The sequence below is a fragment of the Nyctereutes procyonoides genome, unplaced genomic scaffold (genome assembly GCF_905146905.1).
Source record: "Nyctereutes procyonoides isolate TBG_1078 unplaced genomic scaffold, NYPRO_anot_genome, whole genome shotgun sequence".
Classification (NCBI taxonomy): domain Eukaryota; kingdom Metazoa; phylum Chordata; class Mammalia; order Carnivora; family Canidae; genus Nyctereutes; species Nyctereutes procyonoides.
Window position 1 is genome coordinate 35,797,851 of NW_026575020.1, and position 18,922 is coordinate 35,816,772.

Consider the following 18,922-nt stretch of genomic DNA (forward strand, 5'->3'; position numbering starts at 1 on the left):
AAAAAAAAAAAAAACTTAAAAAAAATTTGTAATAAAATAAGGGGTTTGGGATTGCATGACTTCTAAAAATGTTCTGCATCTACAGTCCTGGATTTCTATGATTCTGATGTGGGAAAACTGGCAGCCTGCTTGATAAGCGGCGTCAGAGAGTGCCTCACCCTGAGGCTGCGGGGTCACCTCCCCTCCAGTGGCAGCAGGCAGCAGCGTGCAGGTCCTGCTCTGGAAGGCGCCCACCGGCCTCAACTCGGAGGCAGGGCATGGGAAAACAAGTCTGTTCCAGAACCAAGCCCCCAGGGGGTGCAGCCGACACGGCCTGCTGAGGTATGCAGAACTTCTCTAGTAGGAGTCACTGTTGTCAGTGCGAGCAGGTGGGAGGCAGTTAACTAATTTAATGAACAAGAATCACAAAGGAAAAAATGATGAGCGGGAGGAGAGACAGCAGCCAGGAGTCAGTGACTCCCTGCAGGATTACAAACATACATTTCTGTCAGAGAATCTTTATTTTACATGTCTGCATCACAGCAAGAGAACCCATCCTATACGTCACCCTGATCAGAACCCCCACCCATTATATGTTTACATAAATACTCTTCAATGATCATCAGTGTTAAAAAAAATACTGAAAACTCCTGCATCCCAACCTGGAAAGTAAATGATATTTACAGGCATTTTCTCCCCCAAATGAAACTTATTTCTGGATTTGATGTGTCTGGCTTCTTTTGAGATCACATGACCAGGCAAATCCAATTTATGGTCGGCAAAAGAGGCTTAAGGCGTCAAGAACTGCCCCCTTGTGTGGCCAGGATTTGGGGATCCTTTTGTAATAAGTATCTTATGCTAAGAAGGCTGCCCCACTGGTCCCCCGGTCTGATTTGGCTGCCCACCACAAAACCCCAGAGCCTGCCCTAAAATAAGCTGTCTTCGAAGTGAGTTAGCTTTTCTGTCTCATGTCAGACCTTATTGACTTTGTCCAGAACTCCTCCTTCCCAAACGGCCTGCCTGCAGATTACCTGCCCCCAGAACCTCAACAGTCCCTATGTAGCACGACCAGATCCTTGCTCCCACACCGCTTTGTCCCTCTCCACCAGGCTGCCTTCCTTACACGGTAGCTCAGGGCTTATGCAAGTCCCATGCCCTAACAGAGAGCCATCGAGAAACATGTTTTTTAAGCATAAACCACACATTGGGGGCACAGATGCGCTGCCAGACTGCAGAGAAGCCCTGGGGGAAACCTGGAATGTTCAGCTCACCAAACCTGGAGTGTTCAGCTACATTTCAGGTGCGACAAGTACTAGCATCAACTCAGGTGGGCCTCTTTTTAAAGACTTCCTGCCCAAAACACCCTGGAGAAACCTGGAGTAAAGAGCAACTTCTTAGAACATACAGTATGTTCCAGATGAAGAGAACCCGATATACCAAGAAGTACCAAGTCAGAGCCTAAATTCTTTAGTGGGGAACCTACTCATTTACTGAATCCTGAATGGGAGAAGCAGGCAGCAGGTCAGCCATAGGCATCATGGACTTGGTACATTCTTGATCTGTTAAAAGGCCAGAGTGTCAGAAGAAAGCAAAGGGGTGAGTGTGGAGTGTGGAAACGGGCTGAGGAGGGGGCTGGGATCTGCTTCTTGTGAAATCCAGCAGCTTATCAGCATGAACCGTCTTACTGTTCCACGGGGTGTATGGAGCAGCACCAACCACTTCAGCAGACCATCTAATGTTCTGAGAGCCTTCCTTGGAGAAGATGCTTCAGGATGTGGGAGATGGCCAGGACGCCACTCACAATTCAAACGGGCATTTTTCACACACTTCTCGGTCTGTAAGGACTGGCTCCTGGCAACAGCCTCTCAAGTATTAAACAAGAATATATTTTAGTGTGGGGGTCCAAAGCGTAACATGCAGCACTCGTATGTACGCTCTTGATAAAATTCTCCTTGGGTTAGAAAGTATATCCTTCACAGCTACTGGGAGAAAATGCTGCAGTGCACCAAAGCCTTCAGCCCATGTTCCCAGACTGAGCCTATGTGGAATCAATAGCTGTGGGCTGGGGAAGAGGAGAAGGGGGAGAAGGGGGAGGGGAGGAGAAGAGGAAGGGGACGGCCAGTTGTGGAACAAGGGAGCACAGATATCCTGAGGAGATCATAATGCAGGAACAGAAATCTTGCCACAACAGGCACGCAGAACATGAGGCAGTGCTGCTGTGGCTGCCCGGATATGTCCAGGAGAAACCAAACCTGGACATTTTACTTCAGAGCAGTTTCTTGGAAGAAAACTGAACTGACTTAAGCTATGATCTGAGAAACCATCTTTTACAGCAGAGTAAGCAGCTCCTAACGGGAGAATGGGCCACCTATTCACCAGAGTTGTATTCAGCAGGTTAAAATGCATTGCTACTGAAATTTTAAAGCATCAAGGAACCAAGAAATAGACTGACGAAGTCTTTGGCCACTGTTAAAAGCCAAAATTAAGAGATCGATGATTGTTCTTATTGTCTAAGTAGTAATTTTCTAGCAAAATACACACACTTTATTACATGAAAACAGATCCTTTACTTCCTACAATTTCACAGCCAGCCGCACTTCCAGTCCACAGATGTCTCAAAGGAAGCATGGGTATTGTGCGTAGGCAGAAACAGGGAGTAGGAGCACAAAGCAAGGCTATAAATACTGCTGATCACTCTATGATGTGCACCCGATCCTTTCTGCCTGCTCCCCAAAACACTGAAGGCCTAAGTGTGGAAGCGCTGCATGTGGTGGTGAAGACCGAGCTGTTGGAAGGACAGGGGTGACTGCCTGGCTTTGGACCTCATTAGTCATCTTGCCCCGGGGTGGGGGGAGTGGAGTGCCGGTCACAGCTACTAGATGATGGAGACATGGAGAAAGGGAAGCCATTTTTACAGATGGAGAACTCCAACAATTTGTACAAACGTGGACATCTTACAGGATGGAGAACTCTAACAATTTGTACAAACGTGGGAAAACCAGTTTTCCCCATCTTGGGCTGGGGTTTGATTTTTATTGATAACAGGGCTTCACTTCACACCTTCTGCCAGTTTCAGTGTAGGACTTAGGCAGACAAGCTGCTTATTATCCGGTACTCCGACATCACCACTCTCCCTTTCAGAGGGGTCAGGACTGTCCCGCTGCAGCCGCTCAGCCGCTATGAGCATGAGCTGGCAGACAGAGGCCCGGCGTGGCTTGGGTAGTGGCGGGGAGGTAGAGGCTACCCCCACCTATTCTCTTCCTCCCTCCCTCCTTCACTCCCCTGCTTCCAGCAAGTGAATTGAGAACACCCCTGTGGGGACTCTGGCTAGGGGGTAAGTTTCTTCACACTTCCGGGTCTTGCAAGAAGTCATCACGGCCTAGTCAAGAACATCTGCTCGCAGGACAAACAGCAAAGGTGTCCCTCTGAGGGAAGCACCTAAGGGGGGGGGGTGGCCATAGCATGAGACACTTTGGAAGTCCCGGGACTACGTTTACGCCAAGAAAACAGACTCTTAATATTTCCATCGTCCCTGCAACTTCCATAAGGCTCCCATCGTGTAGCCCTCACTTAAGAAAAAAAAGGAAGAAAGACAGAAAAAGAAAGACTTTTAAATAAATACTTGGGGCGTATTTCCTTGCTCCTGAAGGTGGGGAGACACATGGCCCTCCCCTGAAATCTGTGGAGAGGTGAGCAGCCGCCTGGGAAGAGGGGAGACACTGGGTGGCAGCCCACAGGTGGCTGGGACGCCTCAGCCTCCTTTGAGCAGTGCACTGAGGACTGAGGAATGTGCGTGGAAAGAAGGCTTTCCTGCTCCCTCGTCCAGGACAGAGGACAGCACAGGGGAAGGACAACTGAGGACAGACTCTCCAGGTGCCTGAAGCTGGGGTGCTGAGCACAACCCCCAGGTTCTACAGTTTCTGGTGGACGCTTCCAAGCCAACGGGAAGACAGTGGCCCCTTCACCCCCACGCAGGTGTGGACTCCTGGCACCCCCGGGGAGCGTTCCCCATGAGGCCACGGTTCTTCCTCTGGTCTCAGGCCTGGGGACCACAACCCTGGTAGGAGTTCACTGCCGAGCCCTCGTCCCCTGGGCTGCAGTGGACCTTCTGAGCTCATCTTATGATCCAGAGGACTCCGCTACCAGCTGCACCACTGCTCCCGCACCCATCCCCAGGCTCCAAGAGCTTGGAAGGGCCCTCGGCTGAGTTTGAGAGAGAGCTCGCCATCCCCAGTCCCTGAGAGAAAAGCTGTTTAACCACACCTGTTCTCTTCGAGTGCATGCCCTTGGGAGACACGGATGAGGCCCATTTCATTCCTGTCAGAAAGCCTGCCAGGTTTATAGGAAAAACTTATAATGATGACAATTTGCTTGTACTCAAATATTTGCTTAAACACTAGCTTTTCTGCCCCCAGCTGCTCCTTTTAAGGAAATTCCTTCCCGTTTCTCTCCATATTTTGATTACACAAAACCGACACAGCCACAGAAGGGGGAAAAGAGGTGGTCCTGCTTGGGGCAGTTGGGGGAGCCAGATGTTCAAGGGAATCCTACTAGATAATGCTTTTTGAGCTTAAACATACATTTCTGTCTATCCATTAGACAACACCAAATATGCTTCAATCCAGAATAGCACTTCCCACCATAATTCCAGAGCCATGACTCTGACAGAGATATTCAGCCCTAAGACAACAGAGCCTTTTGGGAAGAGAGGACCACTGGGCCTCGGGAGCTGCTGGCTCCTGGTCACTTTCAGAATCCGGGTTCAGGGCCAGAATTCTGCGGCAGCCTCCAGTTACTAAATTGGGTTTTGACTCTGCTTTCTAAAATAACCTAATTTCATTCATTTCTGTCCCTCAACGTTCCCCTTCCCTTCTAAGTTCTGTATCCTACCTCAGCCCCTGATCCCCCGTTCCTGAACTGTGACCAGCCCCAGCCTTGCACGGCCACCTGCCTGCCTGCCACCACTGCTCTCCCTGCTGCCACACACTTGAGGGCACAACTGTGTATTTCTTGAGAGTTCTCAATTTAAAAAAGAGAGAAATATAAATTACAAAGTCTTCCTTTTATCCTCCTCCTGTCTGCACTCCCTCCCCGCCATTCCCATTTGAAGAATTCTATAACCAGCCACAGATCCAGTTTCCATAAGAGAGAGTAAAAAATTAGGTTTCCGTGGCACTTTGTTCCCAGCCGTGTGCTCTGTGGTGTCACTGTCGGGAGGTGCCAACTGCTCCTGCTCACCACTAGGACGATTAATAAATTAGAGGTTCTCTTTGACAGTCCCAGCCTCAATCTGCTCCATCATGCGGTGCCTTCCCAATCACCCTGAGCCTCCACTGAGCCATTGGTCACCTTCTTGACTTTCTTCATGTTCTCCATCACCCCTGATGTCGTCACTCTGGATGAGGGGGAAAAAACCAATTAGAAAAACCTCAGTCTTAAAGTCACCACAGCACAGTGGAGTGGCTATGCATGCTGGCTCTAGAATCAGACCTGGGTTCCAGTCCTGACCCTGCTCCTCACTGTGTAACCTCCACCAAGCCGACCTCTCGGTTCTTTTTCTTTTTTTAAAGATTTTATTTCTTTATTCATGAGAGACACAGAGAGAGGGGCAGAGACATGGCAGAGGGAGAAGCAGGCTCTCTTCGATGTGGGACTCGATCCCAGGATCACGCCCTGAGCCTAAGGCGGACGCTCAATCACTGAGACACTCAGGAGCCCCTTACCTCTCTGTTCTTAAATACAATAAATGGTTCCCACTTCCGAGAACTGTTGTCAGGGAAAAAGGAGATTCTCCAAATCAATACATACCAGCTGTTGTTATTACAATCACCATTGATCTGTTTCTCTCTTTCTGTCGTGGCCTCCACAAATTATGTTGTGTATCTACATGACTATGATTATGAGACCACCACTTGTGTCCTAATTAACCTCCTAAAAAGCAAGCTCATCAGGTGTCGTTTTAATAACTAGTCACAACTGTCATTTCTGAGTCATGGGACAGAACCACAGCCTTTCAGGAACCTTCTGTCCCAGAGAGTCTTTGAGCATGAGAAACAGAACTGGCTGCTCTCTATAAATCTGGGTCTCTGCATGCTGGGCCAGGCTGCTCGGCTGTCAGAGAACGTGGCTCTGCCTACACTCTGTGACCTTGGGACAGAAGCATCATCTCTGTTGGTGCCTCATACTAAGAAGATGCCACGAAGTCATACACTGAATGTGTACGTAGATCAAAACTGGGAGAACCCTGGCTTCAGAAGGTGTGAGGGGCTGAGCAGAGTGACTCTTTCCAGACAGCTAGTCATGACGTCTCTTGAAAAGGTGGGTTCTATGAGGAGACAACTTCTTGCCTCACAAATGTGAGCTGGACAGGATCTACAAAGGATCTGGGTTGCTTCATAGCCGAAGACACCAAGCAGAGAGATTGAACTGGCAGACAGAGCATAGAGGGATTGCAGGCCAGTGAAACTACCCTGGGTGCATCTGTAGTGTCAATACATGTTATGACACATTTGTCCAAACCCACAGAATGCATACCACCAAGTCTGCAGTAAATTACAGACTGCGGGGCAGCCCTAGTGGCTCAGAGGTTTAGCACTGCCTTCAGCCCAGTGTGCGATCCTGGAGACCTGGATCGAGTCCCACATCGGGCTCCCTGCATGGAGCCTGCTTCTCCCTCTGCCTGTGTCTCTGCCCCTCTCTCTCTCTCTGTCTCTAATGAATAAATAAATAAAATCTTTAAAAAAAAATTACAGACTGTGGGTGATAATGACATGTCCATGTGGGTTCATCGACTGTGACAAAAGTACCTACCACTCTGGAGGGGGAGGCTGATAACACGGGAGGCTATCCAGGTGGGGGCTAGGGGCATACGGGAAATTTCTGTTCCCTCTGTTCAATTCACTGTGAATCTAAAACTGTTCTAAAAAGTAGAGTCAGTTAAAAACAGATCAACAAACATATCTGGCCAGCATCTCCCTACCTATTCTAGAAAACAAGGCACCTATGTGCCCGATCATGGACCAACAGGAATTTCCTAAGCAGTAAACTAAATTCAGTCAACTCAATAGATCTCTCCAAGGATCCTCCTTGTCCCCCCATCAGCTATCAAAGCCTTTAGCCACAAATGGTAATTCAGTGGCTGTACACATGACACATCTAGACCCCGTCCAGTGGGACCTAAAGGCAGATAAATGATTTTATGGGGTAAGGAAAAATTCCCCCCTTTATTTCTCCTTTCATTCCTTCATTCATGTTGCTGCTGCGACCAAGCCTCAGAGCCACCCAGTCCGCCCCAGAGCTGGGACTTAGACAAGAGTCCCTTAGACTCATAGGCTAGTTGTACCTCTGGCAAAGTCAGGACATAGTGGGCTGTCAAGACATGGTTCTTGGGATCTAGGGGGCTCCTACAGATACTGTGAGTGGAAATGTGGCCCCTGGACAAAGGAAACTGCCACATTTCGTCATATGGCTCAATGTCACTTCCTGTCAGCTGGTGCGGCCGGGACCCAAGCCCTCGAGGAAGGATGCACATCTTCAGGGTGACAGGCATGCACAAAGGGCTCGTCCTCATGGGACTGCCTGTCTCCAGACTGGGATGGGCAGGTGGAGCAGCTGCAGGCCCAAGAGAACCATAAGCCTCTCTAGCTCCAGCATGGTTTCTCTAAACACTTGAGATCAAAGAAATGCACCCTCAAGTCTCAACAGTGTCACTCATGGTGACAACAGCTGCTACGGGGCTTTGGCCCCCACTGGAAAGGGCAAGGGCTTCCATACAGCTGGGGCTGTGAGCACAGCCCATTCATCTGACCCCAAGTGGGGCTTGGGAGACACACCTGCTACCTGTCTTTCCCCAGGAATACACTGCTTTCCAGCTGGCAGATCAACTGAGAAAACAGGGCTCGCTCCGTCATGCCAGCCTGGGGCTGGGACAGAGAGGGACAGAAATCAGTACCCTTTGGGTGCCCGCAGCCCAGCAGGAGATCGTCTTCCAGAGCAACACACAGAGCTGCTGGAAACACACAGGAGAGCTCTGAGCAGGTGGGACAATGGCTTGGGGTGGGCAGAATCATCTTGCCAGGGTCTGGGCACAGCCTCAATGCCCGTACTGAAAGAGGAGGAGCAGGGGAGATATGGGGGGTGGGAAAAGGGCCGGGTAGTTTCTGAACAAAAGAAATGTTAATGGACAAAAAGCACGGAAGAAACAAAAGAATGTTCCCTGCACGGTTCAGGGAGTGCTAAGCAGTTGCTGGCAAAGGTGAGTAGCAGGAGGGTCAAGGGTGGGCAGGGCAGGGCCGTGGAGGGCCTTGTCTCCCTTGCCACAGAGGCTGGCTTTGCTTCTTATGCCAGGGTTCTCAGTCATGGCTCAAACAGGATGCCCTGGGGAGCAAAAAAGGCACAGAGGTAACTGAGCCCCGACACTGAGAATCAAGTCTTCAGGGGAGGGACCAGGGACGAGGACAGCTGTAGGAAGGCAGGGTCCTGGGGTCTCAAGGAGGAGAGGGAGAGGACACACAACACTGAGTCCCCAAGAAGTCTCACTCCACATGGGCTGAGAAGAGGGAGGTGTGGAGGCCAACTGCCACATGCTGCTGAAGGCGAATGGCTGGAAAACAGTGCCATCAAGGCCTATAGGGAATGCAGGGGACAGAAACCTGGGTAATGATGGGCAGGTGGCTAGAGGGAAGCAGCTGAAGCTGGGGTTGGGGTGTGGTTACTGAGGAGACAGCCAGGCGACCTCAGGCTTGGGTGAGCCCTCCCCATGACAAGAGGCAGAATGGAAGCCCCCCTGGCTGGTGGAATCAGGGAGTATGTGAGCACAGAAGGATGTCACGGAAGCAGGCAATGGTGAGGTAAACGGACGCAGGGCAAGACACCTGATGGCCATGATGCTGGGTGGGCCTCTGCAACCTATTGTCCAGCAAACTGCCAACAAATGGGAAGGACACCTAGTGCCCAAGCTGTGGGTGAGCCTGGTCAGCCCCTGTCAACTGACACTCGGACACCGCAGCACTGAGAAAGAAGGGCACTGGGCTCAAGGGCCAGCAGCTTCTGGGCCGGTCTGAGGTGACAGTAGCTGTGATGGGCCAAGCAGATGCGCTCCCTGTGGACTCAGGAGAGCATGTGGAGGACAGAAAGGGGTAAGGGGGGAGCAGGGCAGAGCTGGAGAGAGCAGAAGGACCCAGTGCTGCCTCTCACTGCTCAGATGCATCTAAAAGGTGACCCCCTCCTCTCCCAGCAGGACCCTGATGGTCTGTGTGGCCAAACAGGCCTACTGAACACAGGCAAAATAGGAGGGGGAGCTCTGGCACCCACTGCTCCTGATGCTGCACCTATGGGGCCCCTAGACACATCTGTTTCTGTAACCGAACCAAACCATAATGTAGAACCCAACTAAAAACAGGTTTCTGGACTCAAGATGTGGAGACGCCTGGTTGGGAAACAATTCTATTAGTCTCTAATACCCGTTTCCACTTTTGTTGACCAACCACTTGAAGGACAGCAGTCAGGTAGGAAAAGGTTCCCAGCAACCCTGAGGCCAGTATTCGGGAATGGGAAGCCCGGAGAGGCAATGTCCTGGCCCTGGACCCCACACCAAATGGTTCTTCCCATTCTGACTTCTCCAGATAGCAGAAAGTAATTCACATCATCAAGTATATGCACAGCACAGGAGGCAGTTACTAAGTCTGATCACTAAAACTACATCTAATACTTTTTAACTTGCTGTATTTTTTATGACAAAATTCTCTTACCAAAATTGGTGAGCCTCTGTGAGTTTTAGCCCAAAGAGAGGTGTGTCCAGAAATAAAAGGAAAAAAAGATAGGAAGTCAGGTATTTCTGACTGCACCCTCACTCTGCAGGCTCAGCTGGAGAAGTTGGGTGAGGCCTGGTGGGAGCACTTCACCCCCAGGAGGAGCCCGGCCTGTCCTGGCCTCAACTGCCAAGACTTGCCTCCCAAACACACTGCACTTCAGAGGAAGGAAGTAAAGACAGGTAGAAGAGAAACTACCCAGGGGCGCCTGGGCGGCTCAGTTCGTGAAGCATCTGCTTTGGGCTCAGGTCATGATCCCGAGGTCCTGGGAGGATTGGGCCATGTCAGGGGGTTGAGGGCGGTGTCCCTGCTCAGCGGGGAGTCTGCTTCTCATTCTCCCTCTGCCTGCTGCTCCCCCTGGCTTGTGTACATGCTCTTGTGCGCGTGCTCTCTCTAATAAATAAATAAACCTTAAAAAAAAAAGAGAGAGAGAGAAACTACCCAGAATCTCAGCCAATAAGGTCAATGACCTCAGCCCCAGATCAGAGTCTGCATGCCACCAGTGGGTAAGACTCGTTAGAAGAGGATTTGTTTTGAGGTGTGTGAGGCCTAAGGAATACTCCTTCCCACAAAGAGGAAGTAATACTTGTTCTGTGGTGAAAAGCAGATCAAGCTCCTTTTTAACAGGAAACACCCTCCAATGTGGAGGACAGAGAGCTCATGATCTTCTAGAAAACACAAACAACAGCTCTGCTTGCCTCTGGCTTGAGTTATTTCTGGAAGAGTTAAGAGGTGCCATCCAGGAACAGCACCTCCAAGCAGAAGTGGGAGGGGACAGCTTGGGGCGCAGTGGCACCCCGAGAATCTGCAAAGAGCCCTCACGTTCGCCTGTCACCTGCAGGTGAGCATGGATGGCAGGCTGACGGCTGGGGCCTCTACCACATGCCTGTTCTGCTGTCACATTCGATCAATCTATAGAACTTTCTCGACAGCAGAACTTTCTCCCAGCCAGAGAGAAGCCCCAGAACAATTTTCCTGCTAACTTAAAGGCACATGACCTCAGTCAGCTTCCCAACTTCTTTTTCACAGGCTAAGCGGGACTAGTGCTTCTTGGAAACAGCACCACCCTGAACAAAGCCTTCGCCTTGGTCTGACTCTCTTGCAGGTAGACATTCAGCCCTTCTGCCACTGAAGAGAAGCTCCCTTAGTATCACAGGATGGCTCCCACTTAGCCAGCCACAGAAAACACGGAGTCATCACAGCGCTCCTCCCTTAGAACAGGAGTGTAAGCGGAGGCAACCAACAGACACCCCTTGGCATTCCGATCTCTCCCGCAGCCTGCCAGAATTAAAGACACACACTCCCTCCAGTCTCCACATGACTCGTGGTTTGTCTGTCCACTTCCCCCACTTCCCTACCCTGATTCAAGAACATACAGACTGTCCTGTAGTTATCACAGATTCCCAGTGAGAAACAAAAATCCAAACAAAATTTCTAAAAATCCTACCATGAGACAAAAACACCTTTACAATGTGTCCATGCTTCTGATACAATGGCTGATGGTGGGGATGCGGAGGAACAAGAACTCCTACACTGCTGGTGAGAACATCGAAGGGCCCCAGCATCCAGCATCTAGCTGCATACCCCAGAGAAGCCCTGCCGTGAGGGCAGTGGATAAATACACTGCATCCCGCTCACTGCTTCTTACCTGACTGACTTGCATTTGGGCCCCTTCAACCAAGTTCCTTACTCAGATTCTGCTATTTCTAGAAAAGGCACCCTTCACGGCTCTACCACCTTCTTCTCTGCTATCTGTAAGAAGGTATTTCCTCCCCTGCACACAGAGTTCTGGTTTGGGGCCCACAGGTTTATTGTTCCCATAGTGGGGCGGAGCATAAAGAGCTGTCCTAGGCTGCCCTACAGCTCAGTAGGGCCCAGCACTGGGCAAGAGCCTAAGCCTCTGAATCCGGATATGTCAAAAGGCCACCTGCCTTGCTGGAGGCAGCACACTTGAAACTCAGCCTGAGGCTAATCTTCAAACACAACAACTGACCTGGCCCATCACAGTTCATTGGTAAACAAGCCAATACTCTTAATCACTATTCCTTTTCTAGATACCCTATTCCTTTCTAGTACCCTTTCCCAGAAAACAGGACCCTAAAGTCACTTGCCCCATGACTCGAAAAATCCATTTGAATGCTCTGATGGAGGTCAAATCACTGCGCTAGCTGTGAAAAGCCATTTCATTATCTGATGACTGAGGAGTCTGACGACAATTAGAGGACTCACAGACGACTCAGACGATCACATTTTCGGACATCAGCTCCCAGTGGCAGGGGTCCAACAGGAAGTGGGGCTGCCCAAGCCTAGCAGTGAAAGGGTCAAGCAGATGCCCAAGTTCTCACCCCTGAGTTATTAGAAGCAGGCTCTAACGATGATGCTCAGGGATGCCTAATCAGATGGCCAGCTCCACTTTCCCTGCAAAGACTGAGCGATGCTTGGCAGATGCTGTACTTTAATCTGAGTAAGAAAGCCTGGGGCTAAAAAAATAAAAAAATTAAAAAAATAAATAAAAAAAAGAAAGCCTGGGGCTTAAGTGTCCATTTCCTTCTGCTAAATATAGAGGTACCACCTCTGGAGCAACAAAATGCAGAGAGAAGCTGCTCCAATTCACACCGTGCTGTTTAGTTGGGTCAAGGGGCAAAGGAGGAGGGGCAAGAAAGATTTCTTACACTGATTCCATTTCCAAGTCATCCTCCTGAGAAAGTTGTAGGTAGGGGTTATCTGAAGCTGGACGGAATTTACAGCCCGTAAGAACAAAGAATACCAGCGTGGCCATTTCATCCAGGAGCTGCAAATTAAAACACCCCCCCCCCCAAAAAAAAGGGATTAGCAATGCTGTTCTTCAGAAAGCAGTGGAACTAAACAAACTAGCCCAGCCCTCCCACTCTGCCCCCCAACTGCTGACCACTCTCTCAAAGGCCAGAGCAGCGCTAGGGATGGGTCTCCTCACAAACTGGGCCAGAGCCTCAGCTGGGAGCATTCTGCCCAAAGATGACATTTAAGACACTATACTTTAACCAGTCTTCACTGGTATCTTTTAAGAGCTTCTTGTATCCCTATGTTTCCTATAGTGCCCTCAGCACCAAGTAGGTGCCTCAGGGAAAGTCTCATCACTGTGCGTACACCTGGAAGTAACCCAGCACTGTATACCAACTATACATTCAGGTAAGGACAAGAAACAAAAAAGGCTCTAAATCATTTGGTTGCTTACCCTAGTAGTTAACTGGCCCTAGCATATGGCAAAGACACTGTATTATTGAAACACTAATGTACATAGAAGGAGGGCACTCTAGATTCTAAGCTTCTCTAAGCCCCATAACAGAAGGAAAGACCATGTCTCACTGGGTTTTAATTATATAGGGCAAATCGCACACTCTCTGCCTGAGGCTTTTCTCTTCAAAGTCTTATAAAGCTGAAAACTAAAATCAATAATGCAATTACTTCCTTATTTTTCATGTAATCCAGCAGCTTTCCTGGACAAAGAGATGATCTTAATTTTGGACCAGAAGACACAGAAGTGGCCACTGCTTGATAACTTTGGAGTAACCTTACATTATACCTCAAGACTTTATCCTCAGCCAGAGTGTCTTTGGCACTGTCCCCCACAAGCAGCACACCTGGTAGAGCCACTTCCACTGGAACGGAACCGCCAGTTTGAGGAGAAATGCAATGATCCTGGTGAAGTATATATAACATACGATCTATAGGCGAGAAATAAATAAATAAAATCAACGTAGAAATTACAGCACCACTTTCTTCCAACTACTTGCTATCACCAAAGAACTACAAAAAAGAAGACAGAATGACCTGAAGAAAGTCACTGGACAGGTGCTGTTAAGCGTGGCAGAGACAGCTTCCCTGCTGGTCCCACTTAAAAGGACTTGTTCATCTCTAGGTGACCACCCAACATGGGGAGGACAAAATGTTTGGTGTGGCGGCTCTTAACTCTCAAGTCACCCTTTCCTTGCCTTTTCCACGTACATAACATACTGACTTCAATCCCCAAAGGACAGTATTTTTTATTCCCAAGCCTTGAGGAATGTTTTTGAGTGGCAGCAGCAAAACGAAGTTCACTTTAGCTTCTTTGGCAGAGGCTGTGCGTGTGTGAGGCCCATACCAGAGGACATACCCTAACACTGAGTGCTCCAGTAGGGGAGGACATGGCAAGGATCCACCCTGCTGGCCACTGGAGCATGGCCTGCTCATTGGGACCATTCCCAGGACGGCTGGGCTTGCAGGAAAGGAATAGTCCAACCCACAGATTCAAGATGCCCCAGAAACTTTATTTTAGGAGGCAGGAAGCAAACTCTAGAAGAGTTTGTACCTTACATTTTCCAAGAAATTATTATCGTAATAAGTTACAGCAGGTCCTGCCTTTAGTGTATGCTCATTAGGGACTTTTCACATCCAGCAGCCCTGATTTTAGGCATGATCTCCGTTTTGCAAATGAATAAAACAAACCAGCCAAGAGTCAGTTGTGTATGGCACATGCCAGGAAGAGCACCTAGAGGAATAACTACCAAACTGTCAATGGTAATCACCTGGGGGAGGTGGGGAATATGAGGGTCATAAAACACTTCTGCTCTGACTCTATAATCCCCACATTGTAAGAAAACATCAAGCATGCATTACGTTTCTGAGTATTTAAAGCCAAATTTAAAACTAACATTTAAGAAGGAGTGACTCAGCTGTTTAATTTCCCCTATCAAAAGACACAATTTGATTTGATAAAATAAAATATGCACAGCTCCAGGTAGCACATCTTGTACTTTTGCCAATTCTTTGGAAGTTCATTTGCTCTACTCCCTAAACTGATCTTATTTACAGATTTAGGATTTTTTTTACTCACCAAGACGTAATAGTGTCTGAAAAGTTTCAGCTTTGCTAGGTTAATAGCAGCTAGGGAGAAGAAAGAACAAAATGACAGGCATATTAACTTCTTTTCTCATTTTTAAAAGCAAGTGACATTCAGGTGCCCTCTGTCAAGAGGCCAAGTCGAATGCAGATGAGTACTGCCCAGGGGCACATCTATATTTCTGGAAATGCATCAGCTTGGCAGGATCTTCCCCAATCACCAGGAAGAATCAGGGAGTTATGGGAGCGGAAGGCTGGGGTTCCAAGCTCCAGTGGTGTGCTGGTGTGTGTCACCTCACTCGTGGTTCAACTTTAAACTCGCCATGTTGTGGGGATGCTGACACCACAGAAATGGGTAGACACTACAGATCAAGATTCCCCCGCCCCCCAAAAGCCACTGGTAAACATTTCAGCTCTGCCCCTGTGGCTGACACTAGTGTGCACTCCCCACTAGGATCAGTCTCAGGTGGGTCCCTGAGCCTCCCACTAGCTGAGGATATAAATTCAAATAACCCATGAATGTATCTTACAAATTTCACTTGTAACAAGCCCTTTAAACACAACCCTGCTGGCTGTGTCCTACCTTTGGATCACTCAAGGTCAGAGAGCCAGGACAGCTAGCTTCCTGCCACCGCCTATGGCCATGAAATATTGATGACCACAGAGGGTTGCCTGGCTCTCTTCCCGATTAGCAAGCCTTTCATTCATCATAAACCTTCCTGCAGGAGGCAAATTAATTTGGCTTAATAGCATTCAATTACTGGTTCCGTTTTAGAATGGCACTGTGGGTGAAGAAAGTTCCTCTTCCTCTTCCTCCTCCTCTCGCTCAGGATTAGTGGAGGGCAGTCAAGCTTAGGGTCCCAAAAGAAATTCCTGGAATCCTAAAATAATCTTTGACGTGATTATCAACCAACAGTATCTGCAAGAATGTCCTCGGAGAAACCGAATGGCTCCATGAGGAGAGGATCAGAAAATCTTTATAGAACATCTAACCCTCACAAGTGAGAGGCCATAACACCCAGGTGTCAAGCTGAACTGGACTAACACGTGCATCGTTCGAAAAAGCTAAATTAAAGCAGATCAGCAAAAGCTTTCTTATCTAGTAACCTCTCTGGTAGTCTCATTAGTTTTAAAATTAAATCTCTCTTGTTCTCATCCAGTTTGCCATTCACTCTGCCTTTGGGCCAGGCTCCAGGATGCAGCTAAACTGAGGCAGGGCAGCTGTGGCCTTTGCCCCAGGGAAAGAGAGACACTACGCACCCAGCGTGAGGTGCGCAGAGAACCAAGTGAGTGATACGAGCAGGTGATACGAGCAGGTGCTCCTGCCCATCTCGGGGATGGCAGAAGCTCCACTGAAGACCAAGTTCTAAGCCCGAGAATTCTGTGTCGGATGGCTAAGCCACCACGGATTTAGCGCTTCACACATCCGTATGAACCAGTATGAACTAGTACTCCTTCCGTGCGTCTTTCTGTGTGGATGTTTCCTGCCTACATGGTCAAGGAAATGGCCTGCCCCCCAAAACAAGCAAAATTGTTCTTGCATACAAACACTCAGTTCTTTTCTTTGTGAATAACCGAGGAAGAACATTAACGATTACTCTTTAAATAATAAAAATGCTTTAAAAAGTCTCTCCTGAATTTCGTTTGCTGAAATATATCCTACAAATGAAACTCCTGCCCTTGTTTCACCAAGAACCATCAGCCAGACCAGAGAGCAGTGTGAATTTTTTAGTCCTGGGTGTCAAGGAGCCATGACAGGATATGGCTGCTGCAGCCCCACCCAAAGGGCTCCCAACTTAGACTAGAGGAGCTGGTGTCTCAGCAGAGGCCTGACCAGGGCTCGGGAGGGAGCAAGAGGCCAGTGGACAATGCTCGGAAAGAGCAGGTACAAGGGCCCAGGCGGCTACATGGGGAAGAGGGAGCCTGGCAGCTGGGCTGTGGGGGAGGCCAGGGAATAAGTGGGGGCCATGGGTGGGGAGAGCCCAAAATGGAGCCTGATGCAAAAGACCACTAGCTGTCCTGGGCGGTACCAACAGCCCCAGGATGCCTCTTAAGGGTCTGAAGACATGGTCACATCTACATTTGAGAATAATCTCTCTAGAGAAAGGATGGAAAGAACCAAGAGTGAGAGTTCAAATGAAGTCAAAAGCCTTGAATTTGCAGAGGTCCCTCTAAAAGGTGAAAAGGCACTTCTCCATCAGTGCAGATCCCACCTCAGGGGCCAGCAGGAAGAGATGGGACGGACAAGGTAAGTCTAATGGTCCCCTTCCTCCCTACTAGGGGGAAGAATTTGGGGTTGATGGAGAGGGAAGCATAGAGGTGAAGGCACTGAAGGATGAAGACCGTGTTTGAAGGGAAGGGTGTGGAAGGCGCCAATCTAACGTCTCCCTGGAGTCAGGAGCTACCACATCACACGGTCCAGGCCACTGAAAGACACCCTGAGCTGAGGCAGGCCGCCCACCCCCGGCACTGATGCCTTGCCATCTCAGGATATGTGCTAGGACGGACAAACAGACCTGGGGACAAGCACCACTGCCTCTAGGAAATGCAGCCACAGTAAGTAAAGCTCAGGGTCATATGCAAAATCCGCCAGTCATGACAGATGTCACTTCCAGTCACACACAAAACATTTGTTTATGAGACTACTGCTCCCAAGGCCAGGCTCCCACCTGGGTGTTCTAGTCACAGCCAAGGCAGCAAAGGCAGGGAGGGAGCTGAGTTACTGAACTGAGAAACCAAAGTGGGTAAGAGTGCACATCTGAACATCTTGGGTTCAAATCCCAACTCTACTGCCTCTTAGCTGTGTGACCTCAGATAAGCCACCTAACCTCTCTGAGCCTCAGTCTCTTCATCTGTAAAAGAAAGATAACAATACCTCCACGAAGGCTGTTGGCAGAGGTAGTGAGACCGTATGTGGAAAGTAAACAGCACTCAGTGAATGTCTAATATTACAGTATTGGGATTATATAGTATCGACTGAACACCAAATGGGCTATAGACTGTTGCAGCGGCTGCCACATCTGGCAAGAATCCAGGCTCCAGTGAGTGCAACTGGACAAAGTGGGGGCCTGGGGGCTGCCAGCATGCCCTGGGCTCTCCTGGCAGCAGTGTTGCCATCTGCACATGACGTGTTAGCCTGCTGAGAAGATTCAACCCTAGAAGGGAAACCTCACCAGCATTATGCAAGGAGCAGAGAGAAAGGCAGCAGATCGCAGCCTGGAATCCCAAGCCTCTTTCTGCTTTTTTCCAAAAAAGCTGTCCCTAGAGTTGAGAACACTGCTGAGCTTGACCCTCACTGGCTCACGGCAGGCCGGGCTCCCACGGGAGCAGAGTCTCCTAAAGTCTGGGCTGGCTATTTCTAACCCCACCACCACCAATAGCAAATATGGTAAAAGAGTGAGTCTAGTGGGATGAAAAAACCTCGGACAGGAGCCCAGAGTCCCACGTTCCAGTCCCTGCACCGTCATGGCTCCATGGGCCTGGGCCTGGCCTTCCCTTCTCAGGCATGGGTCTGCTTGTGGGCAGGAGGATGTCCTTTTTTTTTTTTTTTTAATAGAGTTTATTTTATTATTATTATTTTTTAAGATTTTATTTATTTATTCATAGAGACACAGAGAGAGAGAGAGGGGTAGAGGCACAGGCAGAAGGAGAAGCAGGTTCCATGCAGGGAGCCTGACCCGGGACTCGATCCAGGGTCCCCAGGATCAAACCCCATGCTTCAGGCGGCGCTAAACCTCTGCGCCACCAGGGCTGCCCAGGAGGATGTCTTTATGGCAATGTTTCTCCCTGGGGTGAGCACCAGAATCACCCTGAGAGCTTCTCCTAGTACACATGCCTGACTGCCCCTGTCATAGACCTGGACTTGGCCAGAGGACTTTGAAGAACCTCCCAGGGAATGGGGAAGGAGTGAGGGTGAGGGCAGGGAGGTTGTGTACCTGGCTCTAGGAGCTCCTGCAAGACCTACCTCCTGCTATGGGCGCCCCCCAACCAGGAAATCACCAGGACTCTGGATTTTGGCAACAACTTTTTGCTGAGAACAGAACAAGTGCCCACGGAGGCAGAAAGTGCCCAGCTGTTTCAAATGCTTTACCAAGGCAGCAATCTCTGTGACCAGTAGGAGCAAAAGCAAAGGTACCCCATTTAAAGGAGCTGCTGCCCCTTCCCTAGACTTTTGCCTTTCCTCCGTCTGCCCAAGAGAACTAAGAGGCAGGCAAGAAGACAGATGGTCACTCATCCTCCCCAGTGGACCTGCCTGGATGGTCTTGAACCCTGACAGT

The 18,922-nt window shown here is 49.4% G+C and overlaps 1 protein-coding gene across 2 annotated transcripts in view; it reads right to left on the bottom strand.

Annotated features, from left to right (window-relative positions):
• Positions 1 to 2,874: 2,874 nt before the first annotated feature.
• Positions 2,875 to 18,922, bottom strand: part of GPR107 (G protein-coupled receptor 107) — a 77,669-nt gene continuing 61,621 nt past the window's right edge. For both annotated transcript variants that reach the window (XM_055316432.1, XM_055316425.1), the window contains 4 exons: positions 14,641 to 14,690; positions 13,409 to 13,492; positions 12,461 to 12,579; positions 2,875 to 5,374 (listed from right to left, as the gene is read on the bottom strand). In XM_055316432.1, coding sequence (XP_055172407.1) covers positions 5,278 to 5,374; positions 12,461 to 12,579; positions 13,409 to 13,492; positions 14,641 to 14,690 — 350 coding nt within the window. In that variant the 3' untranslated portion in view covers positions 2,875 to 5,277. The remainder of the gene's footprint in view (positions 5,375 to 12,460; positions 12,580 to 13,408; positions 13,493 to 14,640; positions 14,691 to 18,922) is intronic.